The following is a 26,992-nucleotide window of genomic DNA, read 5'->3' as shown; positions in this document are numbered from 1 at the left end:
ACGAAGCCTGGCTTCAACCGACAGCTCCAGCAACAGGAATGCCCCTGGATAAACCTGGGAAAGACATTTTCATCCCAAAGATATTTTCGGCAGCTTTCTTCAGGGCTGCTGGATCTGAGTTAAATGGAACTGATGGCAGCACAGCTTTAGAAACAATCAATAAAATGAACAATACTGAGTTGCGGAGACCAGCTGATATTTGCCCAGAGCCCCGTAGGAACTCAAGCGTGAAATTGCTAAATTATTATCTATGGTTGGTACTGCCTCTTCAGAGCTGCTGCAGTACCAGAGGAATAAAAAAATAAAATTTAAAAAAAAAAAGTGGCACTGATTTCCAAGAAGAGCTTCAGGGAGACAAAGGGAATTACAGACCGGGAGACCCGACATCCCTCCTGGGCAAGGAAAGCAAGAGTGATAACTGTTATAACGGGGAGGGAGTGACATGGCTTTTGCAGAGGGAAGCAGACCTCAAGCCTTCCGGGGGAATCCCTGCATCCGTAGCCGAGGGCGATGCGGGTGTTCCTGTCTATCTGTATTTGCAAAAGCCGCTTGATAAGATCCCTCCCAGAGGCACTGAGGGAAGCTAAACTCTAAACTGCCATGGCGCGGGGAGGCAGCAAACGGCCTCGGAGGGGCTGAAAAGGCAGGAAACGGAGAATAGGAATAACGGATCAATGTTCACAGCGCTGCGCTGCGCGCTCAGGGGTCTGTGCTGGGCTGACACTGACACGGGAGGGGACGGAGGGAGGTGACGGCCTCTGCAGAGGGTGCCTGGCCCCCGCGGGGCTGAGCGGCAGCGGGCAGGAGAACGCGGGAGCTGAGCGATGCCGGGCAAGGCGGCTCCATCCTTCCAGCTCAACAGGAGAAACGGCAAAGGGGCAGAGAAGATGGTACGGGGAGGTTTCTGCACAAAGGACGACTCGCAGGGGCCCTTCACTGGGGTGGGGAGGAGGAGGTGTGTGTGTAGGGGGGGCACATGGGCTCTTCCTCCCTGCAGCGGAATGAGAGGGCGCTGGGTAAAATGAGGCAGGCTACTAAGAAAAGGTGTGACTTCTACACATGACATCTCATCAGACCACAAACGAGGTCGCACCAGGATGCTGAGGGTGCTAAAAGTTTACACAAAACCAGAAAACGACAAGACAAATCAATGAAACAAAAAATCCATGACAAGATTTCTGTCAGATGCTCTCAGGACAGGATACTGGGTCAGGTGCTTCTGCTCCGACACCTTCCGGGGCAGAAATGAGTGACACGGAGGAGAAATTTCCACTGTGCCTGTGACTACAGCTGCCTGGGCTGGGATGAGGGAGATTTGGGGGTGCTCAGAAGCGTTTTGCACTTTGCTATTTGCAAGCTGCAAAGGCCGGCTCCCTTTGGCTGCTACGGCATGGCCTGGGGAGGTTCCTTGCTCTGCCCGTGGCTCGCTGTCACTTTTGGGGCAAATCCTGGTCCCTGCAGCCGTCAGCTGGGGACGAGCTACTGGAGCCCTGGTGTCCCACTGAGTTTTTCACTCTTTGCTGAGTTACAGTCCCCAGCCAGGCTCAAGGTCCCTAAAAACACCTTAGCCATCTCCAGCCCGGGATGCCCCAGGAGGGAGGCAGAGCCCTGCGGGTGGAGTTGATCCCCATCCCTCCACTCCCCCGGCCCTGCGGCGGGACACACACGCCACAGAGGGGCCGATCCCAGTGCTCAGGGGATGTCTCTGAGGCGGCACTCACCCTTTCCAGCTCCTTCACCAGGATCCTGACCAGGACAGAGCTGTTACTGGGATTCTGGTCGATTTTTTTATGCAGGGTCCATCGCAGCATCCCTGAGGAGTGAGAGCCAAGGAGGTGAGGTTGCAGAGCAGGGCAGCGGTGGATCCAGGGCAGAGTTTGACAGAGGAATCAGGAGACCTGGGCACCGTTGCTGCAAAAATCACGCTCTGGGATGCTACATTGGCATCACTATCAGAGCTAAACCAGGCTTCTCTGCCCTCTGCTTCAATCACTGCCCCTCTGCAAGGGACGAGTCATGCTGCTGCCCCGCTTCCGGATGCAGCATTGCTGTATCGCACCTCTAACACTGGGAAGCCTTTGGAAAAAGGTCCCAGAGATCCAAGGACTGGGAGGCTGCAGAAAAGCAAGGCAGGGCGATGGGCACGAAGTTTGTTTCCCGTTCCCTCTGTTGCTCTGTTCACGACTGCCTGCTTTCACCGCCTGCCCCCAGGAACGTGGGAATGCCCCCAGGAATGTGGGTCCCAGCTGGGGGTGGGAATGCCCCCAGGAATGTGGGTCCCAGCAGGGAGTGGGAATGCCCCCAGGAATGTTAGTCCCAGCACACAGCACCTGAACACTGGCTGCCGACAGCTCACACTCGGAGCAAGGATCACAAAGCATCTCAGTCCTGTGGATGTCAAGGCTCATTCCAGCCCAAATCAAATTTAATTGACTGTAAAATATTCTGTGCACTCCAAGTAAAATCAATTTTTCAAAATCAATTAAGTTTCCTGAGGCTGTATCAGTCCAGTTGCTGGGTCAGCTAGAGTTTTATTCTCCAAAACCGTAACACGGGGATTTCAACTGACTCTTTAGCCAGGAGCTGAGCGATATCCCTGCAGGGAGAGATGGGGAGAGTCCAGCTCAGAGCTGTTAAGTGAGTTGGACGGGGCTGTGCGGCGAGTCGGTGTCAGAGCTGGGAACAGCATCACAAACTCTGGCGACTGATGTCCCACCTCCATGCTGGACCCCCTGGGCGAGTGAAGGGTGTAGAGGAAGCAGGAGGAGGGATGGGAGCTGCTGAGGTTGGTGCACGGCAGACACCAGGAGCTTGACAAAGATTTAGCACCTCCGAGAGCAGGTTAGAAAGGGCAGAGCAGGGCCAGGGAGGTGAGGCCACCCCGTGTCCCCCCACCCTGGTGCTGTCTGAGAGAAAGGAGCAGTGAGGTTTGGGACCATGCAATGGCCCAGCGATGCAATGGGGGGGACCTGGGGGGAGTGCTGACCCCCAGGAGCTGTACCCGGGGTCTGCCTTACCTCGATCACTCTGGCAGGCGGGGTGGTGACCGTCCAGCTCTCGCAGCAGCGTGCGGACGCGGCGCAGGATGTCGGACTCCACCTCTGCAGGGACGGAGAGGACGTGAGCAGCCAGGCCAGCACCCTTGGGAGACTGGCACCCGGGGACAACCCCGGAGGAAGAGACACTGGTTTTGGTGTACAGTGAGTTGCGGGGACTGCACCCTCCCTGCATCCCTCAGGATGGCTGTCTCAGCGGGCTTCAAGCCTGGATGAGCCTTGATGGAAACAGGCCAGAGCCCTTCCAAGGGCCACTGGAGCTGGGGGGCAAATGACGCCCCATGGTGAGGTGGTCTGTGGAGCCATACTGGAGAGTGCAGTGGTAGGGGAGCTCTGCAGAGGACTGCCCATGCATGAGCTCTGCACAGCCCTTCTCTCCCTTTTTTCAGTAAAAACTTTGCACATTAAATATAGAAACTGACAAAATTAAACCACAACTTGGCACGACGAAAGAGCAGAAACACCTCTGCATTTTGGCATCACATGGATTTGTCCTCAACCCATCACAAGGAGCACTCTTGCAACAAGGTCTGCTGCCCCCACTGGCACCTCGCTCCTCCTGGGAAACCGAGGCAGGGCCACCGCCCTGGGCATGTCACCTCCTGCCTTCCACCTATGACCCCTTGCAGCCTCTCCCCGACGTGTGACCAGCCACCTGTGGGCCCCGAGCATCTTCTGTTCCCCCAAGCAGGGACCTGAGGTCGGTGCTGCTGCCTGGTAACAACCACACGCACCTCGTTCACATCAAAACCAAACTGCATCCTGCTCTCGGCCAACAGTAACTCTGACAGCCTCAGACCCAGTTTGAGGTATGACTTGTACATGGGGCAAGGGCTCGTGGTGGCCATGCGTGCCGACACAGTGCAGATGTAAAAGAAAAGTCAGCCCTGAAAGCACGTGGGGTGTCAGCCAGGAACGCTGCAAGGTTCCTTTGCTCCACCACGGCCTCTGTGCATGTCCCTCCTTACGCTGGGCTACTCTTTCCCCATCGGCAAAACGATTCTTGTTCCTTTGTAATAAAAAAAAGCATTATATAAAGTTGGATATTTATTACGTGACGTTCTCCCTCTGTAGGAAGTTGTAGGCTGGAGCAGCCAGAACATGGCCTGATCCAGAGGAGGAGCTCAGATGTTTGTGGTAACCGTGTCCCAGGGCTCTTCCCTGGGGCAGGTTCTTGCCTCCGTGTTCACTGGTGGGTTCCAGACCATTGCCAGCACTGCCTGAGCAGGTCTTGCCTGCATGGCAAGGGTGCAAGCAAGGAGGAATTGATTCAGGTCCTAAGGGATCTCCAGACACATACTGCTTGGTCTAAGCTGCCTTGTCCACGTGGGATTGGTGTCATTACCACCACATTTCCTGCCCTGTTTTGGTCCTGAATTTGTTCATTCCCTCCACAACCTCTTCCGCTGCAGCTCCACCTTCCCTAACATTAGAGAGATGGCAGAGGAACAGTGGTGGGCACTCACACACAACTCTACCTACAAGAAACGGAGGCAGCAGCCAGGGTGACACTATTTAAGAGCTACGCTCAAGGACCACAGTCTCCAAACATCCTTCCTTGGCTCTGGAAGGAGATAAAGCCGACTGGGCTGGGTCGGGTTGGTGGAGCAGGTGGTGCTTTGGGTTTTACAAGGAACAGTGACGGGGGGAGGTGGATTGGGAGCTACAGGAAGGGAAACAGAAAAAATGCAGGGGGGATTTTACAGCTCAGCTGGAGGGTCAGACCAACAGGGGCATCTCCAATGAGTGCTCCTATGGACAGAGGACCATCAAGACAGGATCATGCAGTAGCTGGGGCAGCTTTGAGTTTCTGCCCCCTCGTCCCATGCAGATCCATGCACCATCTCAGCATGTGTTTGAAGCAAAAAAATAGAGACTTTTTTTGCTCTTCTACTGTGCCTTTTTAGGCGGTGTGCAGGCCCAGGGTCATCATGCAGGGGAGTGGACATGGCACACCAGAGTTGCCACCATTCCCACTGGTGAATGCACGGCAGAGAGCAGGAGCACTTTGCCCCTCACAGCATCCTTGCTGCCTCCTTGTCACTAGCTCACAGGGCTGGCAGCATGGCCAGAGACATGACAAGCCACTCTTGCCCTCTACAAGCCCAAAGACTGCAGTGCCATGGGTCCAATGAGATGGTGACCAGGGCAGAGGGGCAGCAGACACGAGCCCGGCATAAAAGACAGATGGGAAATGCAAAATTTAAAGTATTGGAGATGGCTTATTCCTGAGTACAGCCCAAGAGCCAAAATAGTTCTGTTTACTGACTAGAGAGGGGGCAGCAAAGGGCTACCAAGAGGATGAGGGGACTGGAACACCTCTCTTGTGAAGAAAGGCTGAGGGATTTGGGTCCCTTCAGCCTGGAAAAAAGACACCTGAGGGGGGATCTTATCAACGCTTATCAATACTGAAAGGGTGGGTGTCAGGAGGATGGGGCCAGGCTCTTTTCAGTTGTGCCCGGGGACAGGACAAGGGGTAACGGGCACAAACTTGAGCATAGGGAGTTCCACCTAAACAGGAGGAGGAACTTCTTTGCTGTGAGGGTGGCAGAGCCCTGGCACAGGCTGCCCCGAGAGGTGGGGGAGTCTCCGTCTCTGGAGACATCCCAAACCCGCCTGGAGGCGTTCCTGTGCCACCTGCTGTGGGTGACCCTGCTCTGGCAGGGGGTTGGACTGGGTGATCTCCAGAGGTCCCTGCCAAGCCCCACCAGTCTGGGATTCTGTGATTCTGTGTGACCCCAGGGAAGTGCATTCCCTTAAGGATGCTTGTGGTGAGGATTCATTCAATTCAGGCGTCTTCTGCAGAGGTGTACCCACTGCCGTGGCTTCGGTCGAAGCTATGTCAGAAAACAACCGCGCACTTGGGTCCACAACTATCCACACATGCTGTGCGAAGCTGTGCGTGGGACACGGGCAGCCCCATCTCTGCCCGCACAGTTCATGCCATCGTACCCGTGCGGGGAGAAACTACAGTGCAAAAATGCCCTTTGAAATTTTGGAAGTGTCGTTTGGGGAAATGTAAAAATTTTGCTTTGGAAAATTGTTTTCTCTCCTTTTTGTTTTCTCTCCAGTGATTTTGTAAAGCTCCTCAATTTCACTGCTGTGTTCATTGGTTTTGCACTAGGGAATTACACAATAATGGACTATTTGAAATTTCCTGTTCTTTTCATTTGTGTATATGTTTTTGATTACCAGGGGAAGTTTCTCCTGAGCACCGATATAAATACTGTCCTCTTTTTCTAAATCAAAGTGACTACGGTCATGATCTGCTGAGGTTTCTTCATGGGGAGCGGAGCGTCAAAGCGTTCGCTCCAACACAAACAAGAGGCACTTTGATCTAAAAACAGTCTCAACCTACCAGCGACAAACAGTAGTGGCTTAGAAATGAGAAAAAAAAAAAAGACATTTCAGCATTGATATCCTGACCTTGAGGTGCTGGGACACCATCACCACCTTGTGAAACAGCATGAAAAATAAAACACAGATTTGGGGGGGGGGGGCAGGAAATGGACACTAAAAAAAAATACCGTAAAACTGCTTTAAAATTCAAATGTGAATGGTTGGCACACCCGGTGCTTCCAAAGTGCCCCTCTACAGCAAATCTTTTGGTTGCCCCTCCATTGCTTCGTGCCTCATTTCCCACCTACCCAGTGTGTTCTGCCAACGCCTTGCGAAGGGCAAGGTCTGCCCCGCGGCAGCCAATCCTCCTTAGATACCCACGTGTTTTATCGGAGGGACAAGGAGGCAGATGAGGCGGGTTAATTTGGCCAGGACCCCCCTTCCCCAGCACCCCAGTGTCACCCACCTGCGCTCTCCATGGCCGGGCCGGGTCTGCGGCAGGGGGTGGGCACGGCGGCCGCGGGGCGTCTGTGTCAACGGGGCGAGGGTGCAGCTGCTCCTCACTCCGCACGGGCATGGCCCTGGGTCCTGTGTCTCACCTGGAAAAAACAGGGCAGGCTCAGGGTGATGGTGGCGATCAGGATCAGCCTAAGGGGGAGCACAAAGCCACCGGGACAACAGGGATATGGGACCCCAGGCTGGAGGATGGCCGGCACCCCCTAAGGGTGAGCACAGCATGTCTCAGGGGCTGTGTTTTGCTGGAGAAAGCTTCAGCTCGAAGCTGAACCCATCTGAGCACTTGGTGCTCAAAGCCAGGAGGCGCACAGGGATGAGCATCAGCATCTCCAAGCAGGGGAGGATCCTTCTCCTTCTCCTCCCCAGGATTTAAGAAGAAATGTTCAGGGTAAGTTGAGTTTGAAATGCAAGGTCTAACCAGAAAAGCAAAAAAAAAAAAAAAAAAAGAAAAAAAACGGCCCAAATTTCCATGAGGTTTCTATGCTTGGTGTGCTGATCTGCTGCCACCCTGATCCAGCATCCCCGAGAAACAAACCCCAAGGAAAGCTCGGGAGCCAGTTACGCTGCAGAGGGAAGCCAGCCTGGAGCCGGCCAGCTTCCCTTGCCCTCAAGCATTGTTTTCTCCAAAGAAAGAGGAAAAAAAAAATAATAATCCCAAGAGCTGAGGAGGAAGGAAGGGAGATTTCCCCCTGACAGGACCACAAGCGGGCTGGGGAGCCGGCACGGGGCAGAAGAGACGCCAGCATCTTCTCTGTGAAATACCGCCGCTGAGATGCTCAGCTGCAGCCATCCACCCCACAACTGGGTCCCTCCCGGCCCCTGGTCCCAGTCCTCCGTGGTCCTGGCCCCCCACAGCACCCATGGGAGGTGGCATCCCCCCCAGCGCGTTGCCCTCTCCTGTCTCCCCACCCACGGGCACAGCAGCAGCCGCAGAGCGAGCTGCAGCACCGCTTTCAGCATTTCTACGTTGAGGCTTCTCCAGCTTCTGCCCTCTCTTCTTACCTTGAGGGATGGAAAAAACCCAGCCCACAGCTCTGAATCCTACGCGTTCCCTGAAACACCCACGTTTGTGGCTGATAAGAAGGAGCCCACCTCCAGTGGCGCCCAAACCAGCACAGGCAGCAATAACCACGCAACCCCGTCGGTCCTCCGCATCCCCCCAGGCATAGCCAGGCCATCAGCCCACGCTCCTGCTCATGTCTTTGCTCTATTTAGGATTTTCCCTCTTTAATTTGCAGATTTAGGCCCTAGCTCTACCCAGGTAGGTCCTAAATCTGTAAACATCCATCACCAAACCCAACGGCTCTGCGGCTGCAGGGGGAGATGGACAGACACGCGCGGGAACGCCCCTGGCACGCACCACTCGAGCATCCTGCAGCTCATTAAAGGTTTCCTGCAGCAAGCGAAGTTTGCAAAACCCACCCCAGATCTGTGTGGCCTTTCTTTCTGGCCCCGGGGCTGGATAACAAGGCCTGGCGCCCGGCCACTGCGGCGGATTTCCACCGCCCGCTGAGCAGCAGCGCCGCTGGGGCAGCTCCTGGCCACGGAGAGGAGAAGGGAGGCGAGGACAGGGGTCCTTCTGCAGGACAGGGGCTTCCTACAGCAACACCCCTGCCTCGGCTTGCACAGCGGGCAGGCAGCTTGGCCCAAGGGTGGGAGTGGGGAGGAGATGCCAACCCTCCTCCGGCTCAGCTGGATCCCTGATACCAACCTTGGAATCGCATCTCTGCAGCACATGGGTACTGCTGCAGCGATGGACATGCCCTTTCCTCCCTGGTGACCGCCCAGGGGTGCGTAGCAGGGCAGAGGGTGTCTCCTAAGGTCATCAAACCATTTCCCCCTCTTCCCCTCATGCTGATGGCAGCAGTTCTGCCAGTGGGTGAGTCGCGGTGCTGCCCACATTTTGTCCCTGCCTGTGACACAACGTCCTGCCTTCCCCCTCGTGCTGACGCAACCACCCCTGGCCGGGCACCGGACGCCTCCCCGGGATGCTCAGCAGCCTGGGTGCAGAGCGCTGAGCAGGGGAAAGATGGTCTCCTGCCCTGGCCACAGCTAACCGCAGCGCTGACAGCCTGCACCACGCGTCCGCCGTCAGTCTGGGGGCAATCAGGGCTTTGCTTCTACAGGCAGAGATGGGACGTGTCTCCTGGTCTGCTGGCATCTAGGCCAGAGGAGGAGAACATCAATTAATCTTCCTACTCTCAGAAATTACCCGTCACCCTCTTGAATCCCTGGCTACAGAAGGAAAGTGAATGATTCTCCTAATCGTGCGTAAGAGCACCAAATACCATACAGCAGCGTTACACAGCCGGTGAGCTGGTTGGCACCGCCATTCTCAAAATGACATTTCCTGCTGGGAAAAGCGCTGGTGTCCCCGCTGCCGTGGGAGAGCCGCGGTGCTTGCGCGGAGCGGAGCGGCCGGGGCTGCAGACTGGCTCCTCCGGCGCCTGCCGCGGGGCTCGGGGAGGCCGCCTGCCGGAGCGAAACGCAGCCCGCTGCTAATTGCGTCGGTGGTTTTCCACATCCGCATCCTACCTGCCCGCGCGTGGGAGGGGAGCTGGTGACCGAATGTGGAACCTGCACGCCAGAGCTTGGTTTCCAGATTTAGAAAAGGGCTCAACAGGGGCAGAGTGACGTGAGCTCCTCCTGCCTGAGAAGCTTTGGTTCTCCATTCACCCATCTGCTTAAAAAGTGCTGGCTTTCATAGATCATAGAATGGTTTAGGTTGGAAGGGACCTTAAAGACTGTCTGGTTCCAACCATGGGCAGGGACACCTCCCACTAGACCAGGTTGCTCAAAGCCCTGTCCAACCTGGCTTTGAACACACCAGGTGACAACCTGAGCCAGGGTCTCACCACCCTCACACCAAAGACTTTCCTCACTGTTGGCAAGGAGATGTTGAATCCATAGTCCACCTGCCTGCTCTAGGCACTTGGCTCTCGCAAGAAAAGTCAACATAAAATGCCAAAAACTGGTCCCCAGCGTACCCAGAGTCCAGTCTCGCTGCCGGCGGGAGGACAGGTAACTGTCGTATGAGAAGAGGCATGAAATGACATACATAGAAACAGGCTGCGGAGGAAGACTGGGGTCACCCTGGTTCCTGCCAGACACCAGCTACTGCTTCTCGCTTGGCCCAGCCATAACCAGCACAGGGACCTAAATGAGCAGAAAATCACCCATTTTCAATGGGGACGCTTTCTGTCTGCTTTGCTCACCGAGGGTGAGGGTACCAGGGCTACCAATGGAGGAGGAGGAGGGATGCAGGGCTGAGGACGGGAAGAGCCAGCCAGCATCAGCCCCAGTTTGGAGCAGTTCAGACGGCAGGACCAGTCGCCCTCTCCAGCCATGAGAGATGGGGATGCTGCCTGCCCTTCCCTCCCGGGCTTCGCCACTACTTTCCCGACAGCAGCTGGCCCTGGAATCACCCCGACACAAATTCATTAATGACACCAGGCCGATTTCTGCCAGATGATTTGACCTCGGCACCTCTTTGGCTGAGCGGAGAGGGGCAGGGAGCAAAGCCCCAGCCTATGCACCCTTGGGAAGGAGACTGCCAGTCCCTGCCCCGGCAGTGACGCTGCTCCGGGCAGCGGGTGACCATAAGGGATGAAGCCCATCACCTGGCAGGAGAGATTCCTTGAATTATAGAATGGTTTGGATTGGAAGGGACCTTAAAGATCATCTACTTCCAAACACCACCTAGAAGCCATGTGTCACTACAGGTACACAATAACCAGCTGAAGCCCCAGTGACACCCTTAGAGCTGCTGATTTGGTTCAAAAAGCATTTTAGCAGAGGGTGCGTGCAACGGCAGGCACACACCCCAGTGTGAGTGTTTCTGGCACCCAGAAACCTGGGGCATTAAGAGGATCCCTGTCACCGCACCAGGCTGCTGCTCAGCCTGCTGAGACAGGATCAGTCCCCAACACCCGTCCTCTCCACCTCTGCCTGACAGGCTGTTCCCAGGACACGGCAGCCATAAATCCCCCGAGACACCGGGTGCGACACACCGGGATGTGATGCTGTGATGCTGGAACCACTCCTTCCATGGAGAAGATGGAGAGGGATGTCCCTGCATCCTCTTCCTGCACAGACAAGTTCCTTCCTGATGGCTTGTTTGCCATTGCCACCCCTTCTGCTCACAGGCCATGGGGCTGAAGACCCTGGTTATAGCCACCCTTTGCACTTCGTGCCCATCGAGCCCTGACCCACCACGTGCCGTGAGCCATCCAGGGGGTCCCCCATGCCCAGGGCTTGCTCAGGCGCTGCGTGGGGACGGCAGGCAAAGAGACATGTCTGAGCTGCGCTGCAGCCCCCTCTTGTCACCCAGGGATCCAGGTCCCCTCTCCCAGATTTGCACTGCTGGCCTGGTGCCTCGGGCAGGGACGCTTTCAGCCAAGGGGACTTCAGGGCGTCTCTAGGACCAGTCCCTCAGCATCAGCTGTGCCCCATGCCCACACCCCAGCTCAGCAGACAGGGGTTGCTGCTGACAGCACGCGTCAGCGCAGTCCCGGGAGGAAGGGGAGCACAAGGCATCAGACCCCCCCTGCTACAGACAGCCCCCTTGCTGCCCGCCTCGTCTCTCCCAAAATGACTGATCCCTGGCACAAATTGGGCGATGCTGTCCCCATTTCTGGGGAAGGACTCTGTGCCGGTCCCTAGTGCCTGGAGCACTAACTCAGACCTTCCGCCTGGGAACCGCTGCCCCGCTCCCCTGAGGGTTGGGGTCAGGATCCCCCATCACAGCCTGGCCCCACAGCATCCCCCTTGCGAGGGGCATCACGCAAGGAAGGACCCTGTCCCAGACCTGCACTCACCTTCCCTTGCGTCCTTCCAGCTCCCAGCATCACAGCTCCCTTCGGGGCACAGGACCATCCCAGCAGCCACATTGTGAGGAGGAGGAGGAGGAGGGAGGAGGTGGCGAGGGATCAGGCGCAGACGAAGGGCACCGGCTCCTTGGCCGAGGTGGGAGCCAGGTGGCGAAGCAGAGATCCCTGCGGCATCCGCACCGGAGCCCACGCACTGCGCTGCCGAACGTGGACAGGGCTTGCTTGGGCTCGCTGTGCGTGTGTCTGCGCTCACCGGTGACCACGAGCTTTCTACCCAGGAACAGGAAGGGCTCACAGGCCCCAGCCAACCGCGGGGAGACGACAGACGAGCCGAGGGGAAATATGACGGTGCGGCGCATAAAAGCAAGCCCTGCAAAAGTGCCGGCGAGAGGTAGCAGCCGCTCAGCTCCCTGATCCACGCCAGCGAGGGCTTCTCCGCTTTCTGTCCCCCTCCTCCCCGCCTTGGATCTCTTCCCTTCCCTGCAGCAGACACGAGACACATTTCATCCCGTAACTGGTTATTTTGCTGTCTGCCAGCTCAGCAAGACCAGAGTCTCCTCTGCATTCATCCCACTTCTTTGCAGAGCTGCAAATCTTCGCTTCCTCTCTGCAATTCTTAAAATACCAATGGCATCAGCTGTATTTTATTTCATTTGCAGGAAAAAATTAAAAAGGAAGGGCGAGAAGGGAAGTCGCATTCCTCCCTTAGGTTTTCAATAACTATGAGGGCTTTGGTGAAAAACCCTTAGTGACTCAAAAGCCACCTTTTCCAAGACTTCGGGGTAGTTATGGGAACCATCTGGCTATATTCTTAAAAATGAAGAACTTCGCATTGAAAGTACAGCTTGTGCTGGAAACTGGCAGATAAGACCATGGGTTAAAGGGCTTCGCTTCGCAGCCTCATCCTCCTTTTCCAAACTACCAGGGTGCTGGAGACAGCATGAGCAGGACCTGCCTGAGCAGCGGGTGCTGAGCACCCCATAAACCCATCCTCGGTGTCCCTCCTCTGCAGGGCGGCAGTTAATGGGGACCCGGAGGTGGGGAACAGTTTGCCATGGCTGCTCTACGTTGGCTGAGCCAATACAGAACGAAGTGCTAGAGGAGAGGCCACTGGGGCTGGGATCCTCCAGTCGTCTGCCTCCCTCCTCACCTCTCCATCCCACCAGTGCTCACCCCGTTGAACCACCTTCTTCCTAAGCAGGAGTTCCCCATCTCTGTCATGCTCTGGCCCAGGCCTGCGCAAGGAAATAGTCACCTTCCTCCAGGGTTGTCCCCTCCCTGGTGCTTACAGCCAGGGAGGCATGGTGGGGAGACTACACCGATGCCCTCTCCTTTCACCAAAGACTGGTCATTAGGAGGACGGACACCAAAGACACTGTCACAAGGTTTCAGCCGATCACACATTACCCTGTTTGCTTTTTGGAGGTGTCTGGGGGGGTCCTAGCTACAGCCGGGTGGGCACCACCAGGTTGTACAGACAGAAGGTCATTGGTGCCTGTAGGGTCATCGGTCCCGACCGCACGCAGAGACCTGCGTTGGCTGCTCTTGTCCTCCATGAAGCACAATCCATGTTCACTCAGCCCTTGTTAGATTGTTTTAATTATAGTATGGGCTAGCACCCTTACAGCTGTCACGGGCAGTCCCAAAGGGCCCCAGATCGGGCTCAGCACTATGTGGTCCCACGCCAGCGGAGGGCTCACCTGGCCACCAGCCTCCAGGCACCCTAAGCAGAGACAGTCCGAGCGAGGCATGGCACCCTCACCACCGAGAGCACCTGGGGATTCTCAGAAGCGCTGCCAACACCCTGACAGCAAACACCCATGAGCCTCTACGAGTTGCAAGAGAATCCAACCTGACCAGGACCGGACCTGAGTCCCAGGAGGCCACCTGGGCCATGTCCCACCCCAACCCAGCTCCCCCTGCCTGTTCCGTTCTCCTGACAGTTACGACAAAGCCCAGCTGGGTGAACGTCCCAGCAAGCGTGTGACACAGCAATGGGATTGCCTCCCCAGCCTGGTGCACCCGCTGGAGGAACAGTCTGGCTCTGTAGGAAAGCACATCCCTGTCCCAAGGAAAGGAGATTTCCCTCTTAGCTCTAATCCACAGCAGGAGTTGAAGCTCAGTCCTTTTTAAGCCCTCAGTATGCAAGGGCGATGGGAAGAGACAGAAAATCCCATATGAGAAGGCTGGAGACGTGTCCATCCACATGAGCCATCTCAACCCCACCGTACTCAGCGGAGAGAAGTGACTCAGGCTGTCCCCTGGAGACATTCAACACGGGGGTGCATGGCGTCCCCAGAAGACCTGCTGCTCTGTCTCACTGATGTCTCAAGTGACCGAAATCACTAAAAACCAAAACCCCCAGACTAGGCGAAACACATGAGACACAGACCGAGCGATGCAGAAATATCTGAAGCCGTGAAAGAAAACCTAAACCCAAACCCTTTTGGTGGTGGGAGCTGGGCCAGCAGCAAAGGTTTGGGCTCCCTTGGGAAGCTCGGTCGCGCCTTCCCCCGGCTCTCCAACATGCCTGGGCACCCTCCGCTCCCAGCACACCCCGGCTTGGGTCCCTCATGCCATTACCTGGAGCTCCGCTGACCACAGCCAGCCCTGGGGGACGTCCCCTCTCCCACCCCAAGGACGGCAGTGACACAGCAGGGCAAGCGCAGCCCCTGGTGCCCAGCACACGCTCGCTTTCTCCGAGTTATATTTAGTCCCGCTCCAAAGCCAGTCTCCCCACGCCTTCTGCAGCCCCGTATTTAGTTACCAATTCACTACACGGGTGCGTCTGAGGTTTCCTGTGGTTGTTTATCAGCTCGACTACAGACGCTCGCAAAGAAAAACCCGCGTATTGCACAGGAACAAAAGTATGGAATGCTGTTCCCTGGCTGCGCTCCTCCTCTCCCCTCCTCCCCATCCCACCGCCCCCATCCCAACTCTTCCCATTCCTGCAGGGGACACCCCGCCTTGCTCCCGGTGCAAGGAAGGATCGTACAAATACCATCGGCAGCGGCAAGCGAGGTGTTCGGCGCCGGAGCATCCTGAGGGGAGGCGCGGCGGGTGCTCAGCCGTAGGGGAGACACATGGGCACGTGTGCTCGCGGCGTTTCGTCACGAGGTGACAGATGTCCCGTGGAGCAGACACCAGAATTCGCCGCCCCCCCCCTCCCGGTGCTGCCCTCCCCCTTCTCCCTGCAGTTGCCTTCGAGCGAGATGGGTTATGAAAGTAGCACATCGGCGGCTCCGTCTAACGTTACAAAGCGCCGGGGCGGCTGCCCAGCCCGCGCTTCCTTTTAGCTCTGGCAAGAGCGGCTGGGGCACAAGTATCAAATGTGAGCCAAAGGGGTGAATTCTTCACCGTGTGAGTTGAAGGGCCATTTCCCCCCCAGCCAACCCCAGTATTTGACATTGCATCCCCCGGGCTGCTCAAAACTGCAGCCGACAGCTCCCGAAATGCTGCGCAATTGCTCCTCTGGGCCCAGCCGTCGTTGCTTACGCCATGACAAGCTGATGCTGCAGGAAAATCATCCAGGGGGAGTCCACCAGAGGCAGGTTTGACATCCCGTTTGGACCTTCCTCTTAAACCGCGTCCGCCTGCCAGTGGAGCCACCGCTGGTTTTGGCCCCGATCCCGAGGAAAACAGGACAAATGGAGCTTTCCAGCCGCCAGCCCCTCCTCACTGCCCAGGACCTGCACCATGGCCAAGGATAAACACCGAGGGCAGGGACTGGTTCCATCTCTCCTTACCTCAGCCGCCCCAGAGCAAAGTGTCTCAGTTAAAATGAAAACTAAAGCAAGACTTTCGTTCTGAATCTCAAAAAACCACATAAAGATCACCTGCCTCGTTTCTGGCCCCCTTCGGACAGGTTGCTGGGGCGGAGGAGACCTGCAGAAGAGGCGGGGGGGACCACGCGTGCTGTGGACCAGCCTCGGAGCTCCCCTTCTGGACTGCTTTTTCAGTTTCAGCTCAAAAACTGGCAGGGCTCGTGGTTTCAGACAGCTCTGATATGAAACCAGATGCTCTCCCTCGGGCTCCCACTGCCAAGGAAACGCATCTCGAGCTCAGACTCTGCTTTCCAGCAACACTTTGCTGCGCCGCTTGCCTGCTCTGGCAAGGCACGTCCCTGCCAGCAGACTCATGCCCATGGAGGGAGAAGGCGAGAACGGCTCTTACAGCCGTTTCACTAATGAAACACCTTCGCAGCTCGCTCTGCAGCGGACGTTCGTCTGCCCATCAGGATTGAATGAGCCCCGAAGCCCTTTCCTAAAGCTGGCGTGGAAGTCAAGCGGCTTCCTGGACACTAACGGCTCTTTGGAGACTTCCTCGCCAACGTCACATTTCATTCTTTCTAAGGAAAGAAATGAGTTTTCCGGAAGCATCAGCTTTTTAGATTTAGCATCTCTTTCCATTCCCAGAGTTGGCTTTGGAAAAAACAATCAGAGGGAAAAAATAAGCGCGTTTTGAAAACTTCTGCCAGGTTTGCTGGCGCAAACAGCCCGGGTAAGTGCTGTCCACCTGAGGGGGAAACAAAAGCGGGCAGAGCTCGGGCTCCCGAAGGTGTCCAGCCTGGGAGAGGCCAGGCAGGGATGCGGAAGGGGCTGTGGGATGGCACAGCCGCCCCCTGCCACGACAGCCCCCATCCCCCAGCAGCACCGCCCTCGCACGGGGCCTCCACAAGCACCATCCCTGCTGGTGCAGCCCCTTCCTTGGAACAGGTTGCCCAGAGAGGTGGTGGAGGCCCCATCCCTGGAGACATTCAAGGCCAGGCTGGATGAGGCTCTGAGCAACCTGATCCAGTTGAAGATGTCCCTGCTGACTGCAGGGGGGTTGGACTAGATGGCCTTGAGAGGTCCCTTCCAACCCAACGCATTCCATGATTCTGTGATTCTATGATTCCACTCCCACGCTCTGTGTCCCCAGCTGGGAGCAAGAGGTTTTGTGTTGACAGCAAATCCTCTATGCCTCGCAAAGAAATTCGGGGTTTAAACAGCAGTTTCGGGGTGTGTTCAGTGCCTCGTGCAGTGGAGCAAAGCAGCTCCCTCTGGGTTGCAGTGAGACGTGCTCGGGCAGGAGCTCCTGAACACAGCTGAGCTGCTGCCACCATGTCACCTTGCCGTTCCTTGCAGCGCTCCGGCAGCACGGCCGGTGGTAGCACATGGTGCCCACCTGCCTTGCCTTATCACGGGCACAATCTGGAGATCAGACCATAAGGGGACCATCACGGGTGTACCTGCATCCAGAAGCCCCAGTGGTGAATCCAATGCTGTTTATAACTTAGGTCTTTTCTCCCCAGGTGATGTGACGGTGTCTGAGTGCCCGTCTCAGTGCGGGGACACGGTCCTGCTCCCCTCCATGGCGGAGGAGCTCCCACCCAGCCGCTGCTGGAACCTGTGCTCAGGTGGCCACATCTGCCTGACAGTGGAGGGGAGGCCACCGGGGCTCAGGGAGGGCACAGAGCAATTGCCCGTGGCCTTGGGAGGTCACAGAGGAGGGTGACCAGAGCCAGAGTGACCCCAGCGTGTTGTGACGGCACCTTCCCCTGCTGTCAGCAGATGACCAGGCCAGTGGTGTGCTCGTGGCATTGCTCTGGCAGTGGGGAACGAACAACGTGACAACTGCTGACAGGGCTAACATGGAGCACAGAGACTACGCAGCTTAGCAAGGAAGGAGTATATAATAATGAGATTTAATTACATGGTACGGGCAACAACAGAAACCACTGCTTTCAGGAGGACCACGAACAGCCCCCCAGTAACACCAGTCTGGACCAAAGAATCACACCAGAGACTCACAAGCAAAACCCGTCCCAGCACAGATCGCTCACAACAGCATTTCCCTGCCCAAACCATGTTTGATGGACCGTGCTGTCTTCAAGGCATGTCACACCTCAAAATAGAAAGACATGACTCAGCCAACACAGCATCTGCCTTCGGAACAGCCATTAACACCAGCAAAGCTCACAAAAGCAAGAAAGCAACTGGGAAAGCAACTCCTGAGAGCCTGGGTAGGAGATGCAGTCTGCATTAGGAAGGCTGGACACAACCAAAATGAGAGTCCTCTTGGGTCAGCTCTTTCCCAAACACTTGGAGCGGAGGAGCTCTCATTTCGTGTGAAAATCAGAGCTCCCCTCTGTCAAATCCCCGCCGAGGCTGGGCACACGGGGGATGCTGGAGAGGGGTACTGCTGCTGCTGCCACCCACATCCCAACCGCAAACCCGTATGAAGGTGACTGATGAAAGGTCATTATGGCCATGCCACAACAGCGGCCGTGCCCACCCCATGTATCAGAAGGTGATGGGGAGGTGGGAATTCAGTATATCCCAGAGGGATGATGCACAGAGCAACCCCTGCCAAAGGGGCCACAGACAGGTTTTACATCAAGGTCCCTGTCACCGGTGGAGGGAGACCATGTCTAACACAAGCAGGACTACGCTGAGACAGCCTTCACAGGTCTCCCAGAGGGAAACCATCTGAGCACAAAAGAGAAACTGGAAACTGCTCCAATGGGGATGTGCAAGTTGGTGCCTGGCAATGGGGAACAGTGGCCAGTCGCCTCCCCCACAGCCCTTCCATGAAGCAGAGATTATTTTATTTTTGTAGCGAAAAAGAAAGCAACGTTTCTGTCCTGCAACAACCTGAACATGCTGTCCCGTAAGGTTCAGGAAACTCCCGTAAAACCATTGCTAGCTGCCCTGTGCCATCTCACCCTGTGCCAAGAAGCCTTCTGTGTCTGATTTGGGGCCATCCAGCCAGGAATATGGGCTACCCCAGAATGATGGACCGGCAACAAACAGTGAAGCCTCATAGCTCTGTCTCTTTAGGAAACGGGACTAAAAGAACCAAACCCAGAGGATTCTCGGGTGGAAACACCATCACAGCTGATCTTCATAGCAGGTCTCCAATAGCTGATGTCAGGACAGCCCTGTCCCAGCGCTGGAGTCCCAACATCTCACGGCTGGCGGGGAGAGCCCTGCGGAGGCCAGTGCCTGCTGCCAGCAGCAAGCCCAGGTTCTTGCCAGAGCAGCTCAAGCTATTTCCTCGGGTGGAATTAGTGTTTGAGACAAAGCTGTGCAGTTTGAACAGATTCCTGTGACAGAGCAGAGGCAGGCCATATATTTCACCAGACTGACCTACATTGTCTTCCATTGCAGATGTAGGACGTACCTTCAGATGTTCAGTAGGACCCTAGCTGTGAAGGCTGCATTAACAACTCATGGATTTGGGCCATCCGCAGAGGAACTCAAAACCTGATTGAGAAAGCCTTGGGAGCCACATACTCACTCCACAACCAAAGCACCAAACAAGTATGCACCTAAAAGTTTGCGTAACACTCAGAGGTGATAAATCAATCCTTGGAGCCCGGAGGAATTTGTTTCTGTGCTCTGTCAAGACACAGAAAGAAAAACTGCTGCGAAGTTGCGTAGACACTCAGAGAGCTCCCGTGGGAGGGCGAGAGCATCCCAGGGAGGTGATGGGTCAGAGTGCGATGGCTCAGGCTCGGTGCCTCTGATGCAGCCAGAGGACGCAGAGGAAAATACTCAGCAGGGCGCAGGAGGGAGGAGGACTGAAAACCTGCCTGTTACAAAGCTGGCTCATCTACATTTTTTTGAAGCTCAGGCCACAAGCACTCCCCTTTTTGTTTCCTTTCTGGACGGGGCCGCCGTGCTTTCCTCGTTATCGCCGCTGCCATCGCTGTTTATTGCCATGTCACTGCTGCAGCGCTCAGGGCCCCCGAGGGACCGAGGAGGCCCCGGGCCAAGGGGAGGGGAAGCTGGGCAGCCACACGACTGCTCAAAGAGCCGCCGCCGGAGCGTGTGCCACCCCCGGGCTGCAGCAAAACCCGCAACAAAGCCTCCCTGGGGCTGGATGCACGAGCAAGGAGGGCAAGGAGCTGGGAGGCGGGGGATCCCCGGCAATGCCAGGGGAATAGTGGCGATGGCCGGGAGCAGCTGTGGGCAGGTGACTCCGTTCCTTGCGGCCGGGAGTTGTTTCACACAGAGCAAAATGGGTAAGTGTGAGTTACTGCTGAAACGGCCTCAAGTCAGTGACGGGACTCGCGCGCCCTGTCTGTGCCACGCAGCGAGCGGCCGCCGGCTGTCTGTGCTCGGGGATGCGTGTGCCGCGAGCTGCCGGGGGCTGTGAATGAGGGCCAGGGAAGTAACGACATCCAAACTACCTGCACCTGCCCGGGGGACGCAGGCAGCAGAGTCCCCACGCTCCTCCCTGGGACAGGCTCCCGGGAAAACCCTGTCTTTCCCACCAGGATGCAGCCGGGGAAGCGCGCGCAAATATTGCCTTCCCGCAGAGAAGCGGCACGTTCCCCTTCTCCCGCACCATCGGTGCCTCCTCCCCTAATTCACCCTGAGAAAGGAAACCAAACCCACCCCGTTCAGGGGCTTTCCAGGGTCTTTCACCCGCAGGGACGCAGCACTCGCGCCCGCACGGACAGCCTCTAAGACAGAAAGCCCCCCCCCAGTAAAAGCGCAGCACTGGGGGCCAGCAGAGCAGCAGGTCCCCCCCAGAGGAGCAGGGAGAAGACAAAAGAGAGGATGAGCACTGCCTTTCCCCATGCACGGAGCCGGGAGCAACGTGCCCTCCAGGACTTTACCTGCTTCTCCAGGGCAGGCACCGCGGAGCCCGGCAGGTCACACCTGCACCCGAGGTCCCGTCCAACGCCGGGGAGCAGAGCGGGGTCCCGGTGGAGTCATCGCGGGGTCCGCTCTGCCCGTCCAGGAGGTCGGTGGGTGCCGGGAGAGCGGCGGGGCAGCTGCTGGGCTCTGCAGGACACTTCAAAGTCTGCAAAGCGAAAAAGGGAAGCGTCGGAGTTATTTCAAGACAACTTCCTCTTTCATAGAGAAGTCCCTCAAGGAGAAAGCTGTCCCTGCGCAGGTCGCACTCGCCCGGTGATCTCCGGACGTGCAGGAGCAGGCGAAAGAGGGCTCAGCTGCGCTCTGCCACTAATCCCCCAAAACCAGCTGTGCAGGTCAGGCTCCTCTGGGATGAGCCTGTCTGGCAGCAGACGCGGTGAGCTGCCACGCCACCGACCACCCCACGCCGGGGCAGCTCCGGCGGTGCTGCTGCTTCTCAGAGAGGCAGAGCGAGCGCCTGGAGGCTGCACACCCAGCTCCTCCAAATAAACAGTGTTGCTACGAGAGACAAGGAGGAGTCTGTCCAAGAAGACACTTTTCCAGCTCCCCGTTCCAAGCGTGGCGTTCCATGCCTCTGCCAACGCCTCCCGCCCGGAGCATCTTGGGCACATCTGTTTTTGCTCAATGCCAGCCCCCGCAGCTGCCCTGCACAGCCCCTGCCTCCTGCTGCCAACTCGGGGACGCGCTCCGGGCAGGGGATGCCCAGCCCCTTCTGGAACGCGTTTGCGGAGAAGTTTGAGGTTGCATTGACAGAGGTGTTGGCTGCGCATTGGTTGGAGCAGGTCTGGCTGAGCTCAGCAGGGTGTCGCGTTGTCACCCCTTGTGACTCAGGAGCGCAGCTCCTGGGATGAGCCCTAACAGGGCTGCAGGTGAGGGTGCTCGGGGCTGCAGAGGTCTATCAGTGCCCTGACACTCGGGTAGGGCTGAGGCATGTTGGCATAAGCCCAGGTTGGCACATGGGAGGGATGCATGGGCCTGGCAGACCCAGCCCACATCAGGAGATAAGTGTTCATCCCTATGGGATGCGGACGTAGGGCTGGGTGAACCCACCAGCTCTGACAGTCCAGCAGCTGGTGGACACGTGTGCGTGCCCCACGTTTCACTGCGTGATGTGCTCAGAAAAGCTCAATAGCATTGACCGACCTGCCACGATCAGTGCTGTCCCCACTATGGCCAGGGCCCTGCTGGGTCAGCCATTACCCCAAGCGTTATCTAGAGCAGTGCTTGAGGCGCTGAGCTTTTCTGGGGTGAGTGGGTTGGGGGGGGAGAAAGTACTTATAGAGGGAGCGTGGGAACTGCAGCTGATACCATATCACTTCCCATCTTCTTTTACATGAGAAAAAGCATTAGGTATAGTTACATACCTGGGCCCCAGATTTAAAAATAACCTATTTCCTTCCTGACTGGGAGAGAAAGGCAGGAGGAGGCAGTTTAACTGGCTGTCAGCGTTACTCGCATTCAATTTCCCACTCGTTGCACTGGTGCCAAGTCGCTGCACTGAGCAGCATCCCCTTCCCCCGGCGGGCTCGCCGCCCCGAGCAGCCGTCCTGCGGGCAGGAAGGCTCCGGGGAAACAACAGCAGATGATAACATCCTCATTTCCCCTGTCTTGTTTTCATTCACATTCGCTCCCATTCATGGAGGACACGCGCACGTGTCCTGGCCCCGGTACAGAATCACTGCAGAGCACAGCGGCACCGGCGGACCTCAGACCGTCCCCGTGGGCAGCACAACAGCGTGGTTGTGCCATACACACGCAGGATCCTGTTTGCAAAAGCTTTGTCCCTGCTAGCTTCAGAATTAGCTCCTTCAACATGCCCGGGCTAAGGGTTTGGGCATCCCTGATCAATAGCTTATTGTCCCGTGCCTGTCCATCACTCCTGATGCCACGTTGCGTCTGTCCTTCCTCAGCAGGAGTTACCCAGCCTGCAGGAGCTCCGGCCGCAGGCAGGAATTGCCGCACAGATGCAGTTTCCCATGACACAAGCCAGAGGAAAGTGAGCTGTGAAGCCAATGCACTGACACGAGCTGGGGTATGAGCCCCATGCGGTGGCATAGGAGGGGAAAAGGCTGTCACGGGCTACATGGCAGCCCTTTGTCAGATGTGCTTTTGCTTTGGTGATGCTTCACAAACATCTTTCAAGGCTGGGATCTCCCATTTTCATGCCTCACTTCTCAGCTGGCCACTGCAGGTCCCAAACCTTCACCCTACCCCTTAATTTTTCTGGAATTGGACTCTCTCCCGCTGCACAGCTGCAGAAGGAGGATGCCAGTGAGCTGCCTTGGACGGTTCCCGTAGCACACACCCAGCACCCCCTTCATTGCCATCAACTTTGGGATCCCAACGCAAAATTCGTTTATCTGAAGGACCCTTCTGGAGACTTTCCCCCTGTGCCTTTTCTGTACGCACCGACTCCGGTCGTAGCATCAGCCCTCTTCCGAGTGTAGGGTCATATTCTCCTCTGGCAACACATGTAACGGGGAGGAAGGGGCTGGTTCTCCATGTTTTCTCTAACGAGCTACCAGTTAGCAGATGAGATCATTAGACACTGAAACACAGCTGACTATCACCCTGAGAACAGGACGGGGAACCCTCAAATCACCCCAGACAACATCACACCTCTGCCAACCTGTGCTGGCAACAGCGAGAGGAAGAGCCAGGTATGACCTCGCTCAAACAAAGGCTCCAGTCAGAGGACAAAAAAAAAAAAAAAAAGGAAAGAAAGAGCCAAAATAAAGTAGAGAGAGAACCTGTTGTATTGGGAAGCGGCGTGGACCAGGTACAAAACAGCTCTTTGTCTCTTCAAACGCCATCCGCTGTGATTTACAGGCAGTACCCGAGCACCATAAAGGGCCATGCCTGTAGGCTTTTGTGCATGAATGGCACACAAAAAAGTTTTGGGTTTTTTTTGAGCCGATCTGAATCTCCCTCACGTGGAAGAAGGCTGTCTTCCAAAATAAACAGAGAGAGCTCACCTGAAGCACCGATTCAGGAGGGGCTTTCCAGCCTGGAGAGGCGCTTACTGCCCAGAAAGGGGATTTCCAGCCCTGGAGCGGCCACAGCCCTCTCTCCTCACGAGACCCTGCAGCCCAATGCGTGCCAGCAGCAGCATCTCCCTGCTGGAGAGCCGGTCGCACCACCGCCGGGCCATGACGCGCTGATGCCGGCCAGGGCTGGCTCGCCCCCCGCAGCCACGCTCCAGCGCCTCGCAGCTGCACCGGGGCCCCAGCGCCTCACGGTCCCTCACTCGGCACTGGCACCCGTGGGGCTGAAGGAGCGCTGGAGGCAATGCCAGGGCTGGCAGAGACGGAGATGCTTCTCCTCCCCATTGCGCTGACGTTCGGTTCCCATTTTGGCCTCTGTTCCACAAAGGTTCCTGTCTAAGAGGAGCTCTGGACACCTCCCGTCCTGCCCTGATTTCTGTTCACGGATGCTTTAGTTTTCCCTGCTTTAATTTTCCACCATTACGTGGCTGCTTTAATAACATACCTAGCAAGTCGACTGAGTTTCTGTGGGAAGCAAAGGTATTTGTGCAAAGAAAACGATGCTGTTTGAGCTCCGCTCCCTATAAACCACCCATGCTGCAGGGAGAACTCCTCCCGGCAGACGTCCAAATCCCCAACGCTTTAGTCAATGGATGATTTTCTTACAGTTTACAAGGGAACAGGTCACAAACCAAGCTATATTTTGATGACGCGTCTCTATTTCCCACTCCGGAATTCAGCCCAGTTCTAGTTTTACTCCAGCTTTAGCAAATATAGAAGATGGGGGGATATGGGGAGAGGGAAAGCCAAGCAAACAGCCAATCCGATGGTATTTAAGTTGTCTTTTTCATGTCTTAAAACTAAGCTATCTGTGTCCAACATTTTTTCTTTCGTCTTGGAAAAATCCATAATAAGGAGACAGCAGCAGCAGCAAAAGATAATAATAATAAATCATGGACTTTTCAAGTCTAATCAGCATCTCAGTATGTCCTGCAGAGGTGGAAAATATCATCTCTTTTGACAAAGGCTGTACAGGGACTAGCACCAGGAGACGCAACTGCTCACCTACAGGCTTGAAAATCCAAGCAAGTTGATTGCGATAAGCGCCAGCAAACAGCTGATAAGAAACCGCCGAGCTTTCTCTTTGCATCCCGTCCAATGACCAGCTCCCACCATCCTCAGGGCTGCAATTACGCACTCGCTATCGCACAAGCAGCGGGGCAGGCGACGGAAAACCCGCTGCGAGTCGAGGTGACCCGCTTGTGAGCAGGGAACTTTGAGGCACCTGTAGGAAACGGGCCCGGCGCCGCTGGCGGGTGCTCAGCCGTCCCGTGACGATGAGCTGGGCACGTCTCCGCTCGCAGGGGTTGGCAGTGACTTGCCAGTGCCGAGGAAGAGAACAGCTGCTTGAAATGGGGAGAGACTGCTTTTTGTCCAAAATCTTAAGTGCTGCATCACGTACGCTAAGGGTTTCCACTGCCCACTGCTCACACCTCCCAGGATCTTTTTCCCAGAATTTATGGCTCTCCCGTGGGTACCAAGGTGGCAGTTTTGGAATGAGATCAAATCCTCAAGCTTATCGCTTCTGCCAGCGATAGCGTGCAACAGGAAACAGCTCTTTTTAATCACAGTCACTCTGCTCCGCTCCACTCATCGAGCCGATAAGCTGAGTGGAGAAGCTGTTTCTGCAGTTGTTTTTCAGGATGGAGGAGCAGGACTTGCGAAATGCTGCTCGAGCTTCCAACCTGCTGCGTAAGGCAGAGAAAGGGGCAGGTTTTTCCTTAATCCCAAGGCTTGCTTTTTTGCTGAATCCCAGGACAAGGCTGGACCCAGAAACCAGCCCGCAGTGTATGCCCAAGGCACAATGACCATCTCTGCTCCCCCTGCATGGCCATCCCTGTCCCTTCACCCTGCCTCACCTGAATGTTTCTTGAAACATCCCCGGTCCCTCAGCCTTCTCCAGTTAATCATAGAATCACCATTCGGTTACAGTTGGAAGGGACATTAAAGCCCACCCAGTGCCACCCCCTGCCCTGGGCAGGGACACCTCCCACGAGACCAGGTTGCTCCAAGCCCCGTCCAACCTGGCCTTGAACCCCTCCAGGGATGGGGCAGCCACAGCTTCTCTGGGCAACCTGGGCCAGGGGCTCACCACCCTCACAGCAAAGAATTTCTGCCTCAGATCTCATCTAAATCTCCCCTCTTCCAGTTTAAAACCCTTCCCCCTCGTCCTATGGCTCCCCTCCCTGATCCAGAGTCCCTCCCCAGCTTTCCTGGAGCCCCTTCAGGGACTGGAAGGGGCTCCAAGGTCTCCCTGGAGCCTTCTCTTCTCCAGGCTGAACCCCCCCAGCTCTCTCAGCCTGTCCTCCCAGCAGAGGGGCTCCAGCCCTCCCAGCATCTCTGTGGCCTCCTCTGGCCCCGCTCCGACAGGTCCATGTCCTTCTGCTGTTGGTGGCCCCAGAGCTGGAGGCAGCTCAGTGCCAGCTTGTGATCCCCAGCGTCCCCACAGCATTTCCAGCAGGACGGCCGCCTCCCCAGCCGCTCCCCAGCCCCTACCATGCAGCTTCCATTTCTGCCCCGGGGGGAATCTTGGCTCTTGTCCCCGTTGAATGGCAGCAGGAAAGGTGAAAAAACCTGGACTCGGCTCAGTTCACTTTAAATTCCAACTCTCCACTGGAGTCACCATCCTGCTCGGCCTCACCTATGAAGGCAATTCAGGTGCTCTTTGCTCCATCTCCCGTCTCATGAATGGTTGGATGGGAAAGCCCCAGCAGCCCAACAGGCCCTGCACAGCCACCTCCCTCTGTCCTGCTGGCTTGGCAGTGGACCTGTGCTCAGACCATGGATGGTGGCCTCCCACCAGGTCTCCATGTTTCCCCAGTTCCCTTAGAGGCGATGCAGGAGAGTCAGTGGCAGAAGCTCCACCGTGCCCAGATGGCTCCTCAACATCCTCGGGGTTCGTTGTGCTGCCGCGGAAGCAAAACCGCATTGGTTTAATTCAGTTTGGCTCTGATAAATCCCCAGCTTGATTCTTACAAATCCATCACTTCCCTGTTGTTTCCAGGTACCCACAAAGGGTTGGTTTGTTTGTGCTGGCATTTTCCCAGCAGTTGAGTTAAGCTGAGAGAACTCAATTCAGCTCCTTCACCCTTTTTAAAACTCGTCTTCTGTTTGTCTTTCTCCAGTCTTACAACCTCACTTTTCCTCTGCCCATTCCCAAAAGTCACTGCAAGAGGGAGTCCTTAGCTGAATCCCGAAGCCCCCCGGGCAGGAGCTTCTTCATCTCAGGTGATTTAAAGCATTTAACGTTCCTGAGTGCACCTACCCTGCATAAGGGGACCTGGCCCTGTGTCTGACAGTTACACTGAACCCACCAGCTCCCAGCTGGGCTATTCCCAGTTCATGCAAACGTGCCTTTAACACGTTCAACATCGTCCATGGACAGCTTTCCCTCTCTAGCAAGGACTCACAGAATCACAGACTGGCGGGGATTGGCAGGGACCTCTGGAGATCACCCAGTCCAACCCCCTGCCAGAGCAGGGTCACCCACAGCAGGTGGCACAGGAACGCCTCCAGGCGGGTTTGGGATGTCTCCAGAGACGGAGACTCCCCCACCTCTC

At 56.4% G+C, this 26,992-nt stretch overlaps 1 protein-coding gene across 2 annotated transcripts in view; it reads right to left on the bottom strand.

Annotated features, from left to right (window-relative positions):
- Window positions 1-20,816, bottom strand: part of PIK3R6 (phosphoinositide-3-kinase regulatory subunit 6) — a 38,131-nt gene extending 17,315 nt beyond the window's left edge. Inside the window, exons 1-4 of one of the 2 annotated variants that reach the window (XM_063352405.1) lie at window positions 20,349-20,816; window positions 6,862-6,994; window positions 3,018-3,101; window positions 1,722-1,813 (exon numbers count right to left, since the gene is read on the bottom strand). In XM_063352405.1, coding sequence (XP_063208475.1) covers window positions 1,722-1,813; window positions 3,018-3,101; window positions 6,862-6,874 — 189 coding nt within the window. In that variant the 5' untranslated portion in view covers window positions 6,875-6,994; window positions 20,349-20,816. Of the gene's footprint in view, window positions 1-1,721; window positions 1,814-3,017; window positions 3,102-6,861; window positions 6,995-11,728; window positions 12,167-20,348 lie in introns of those variants that run through there. The other variant, XM_063352404.1, reaches the window with a different exon arrangement.
- Between the last annotated feature and the right edge of the window lie 6,176 nt (window positions 20,817-26,992).

Source organism: Chroicocephalus ridibundus, chromosome 14 (assembly GCF_963924245.1).
Source record: "Chroicocephalus ridibundus chromosome 14, bChrRid1.1, whole genome shotgun sequence".
In the NCBI taxonomy this organism is placed as follows: domain Eukaryota; kingdom Metazoa; phylum Chordata; class Aves; order Charadriiformes; family Laridae; genus Chroicocephalus; species Chroicocephalus ridibundus.
The sequence above is the reverse complement of the archived record's forward strand: the minus strand, read 5'-3'. Positions and strand labels throughout refer to the sequence as shown.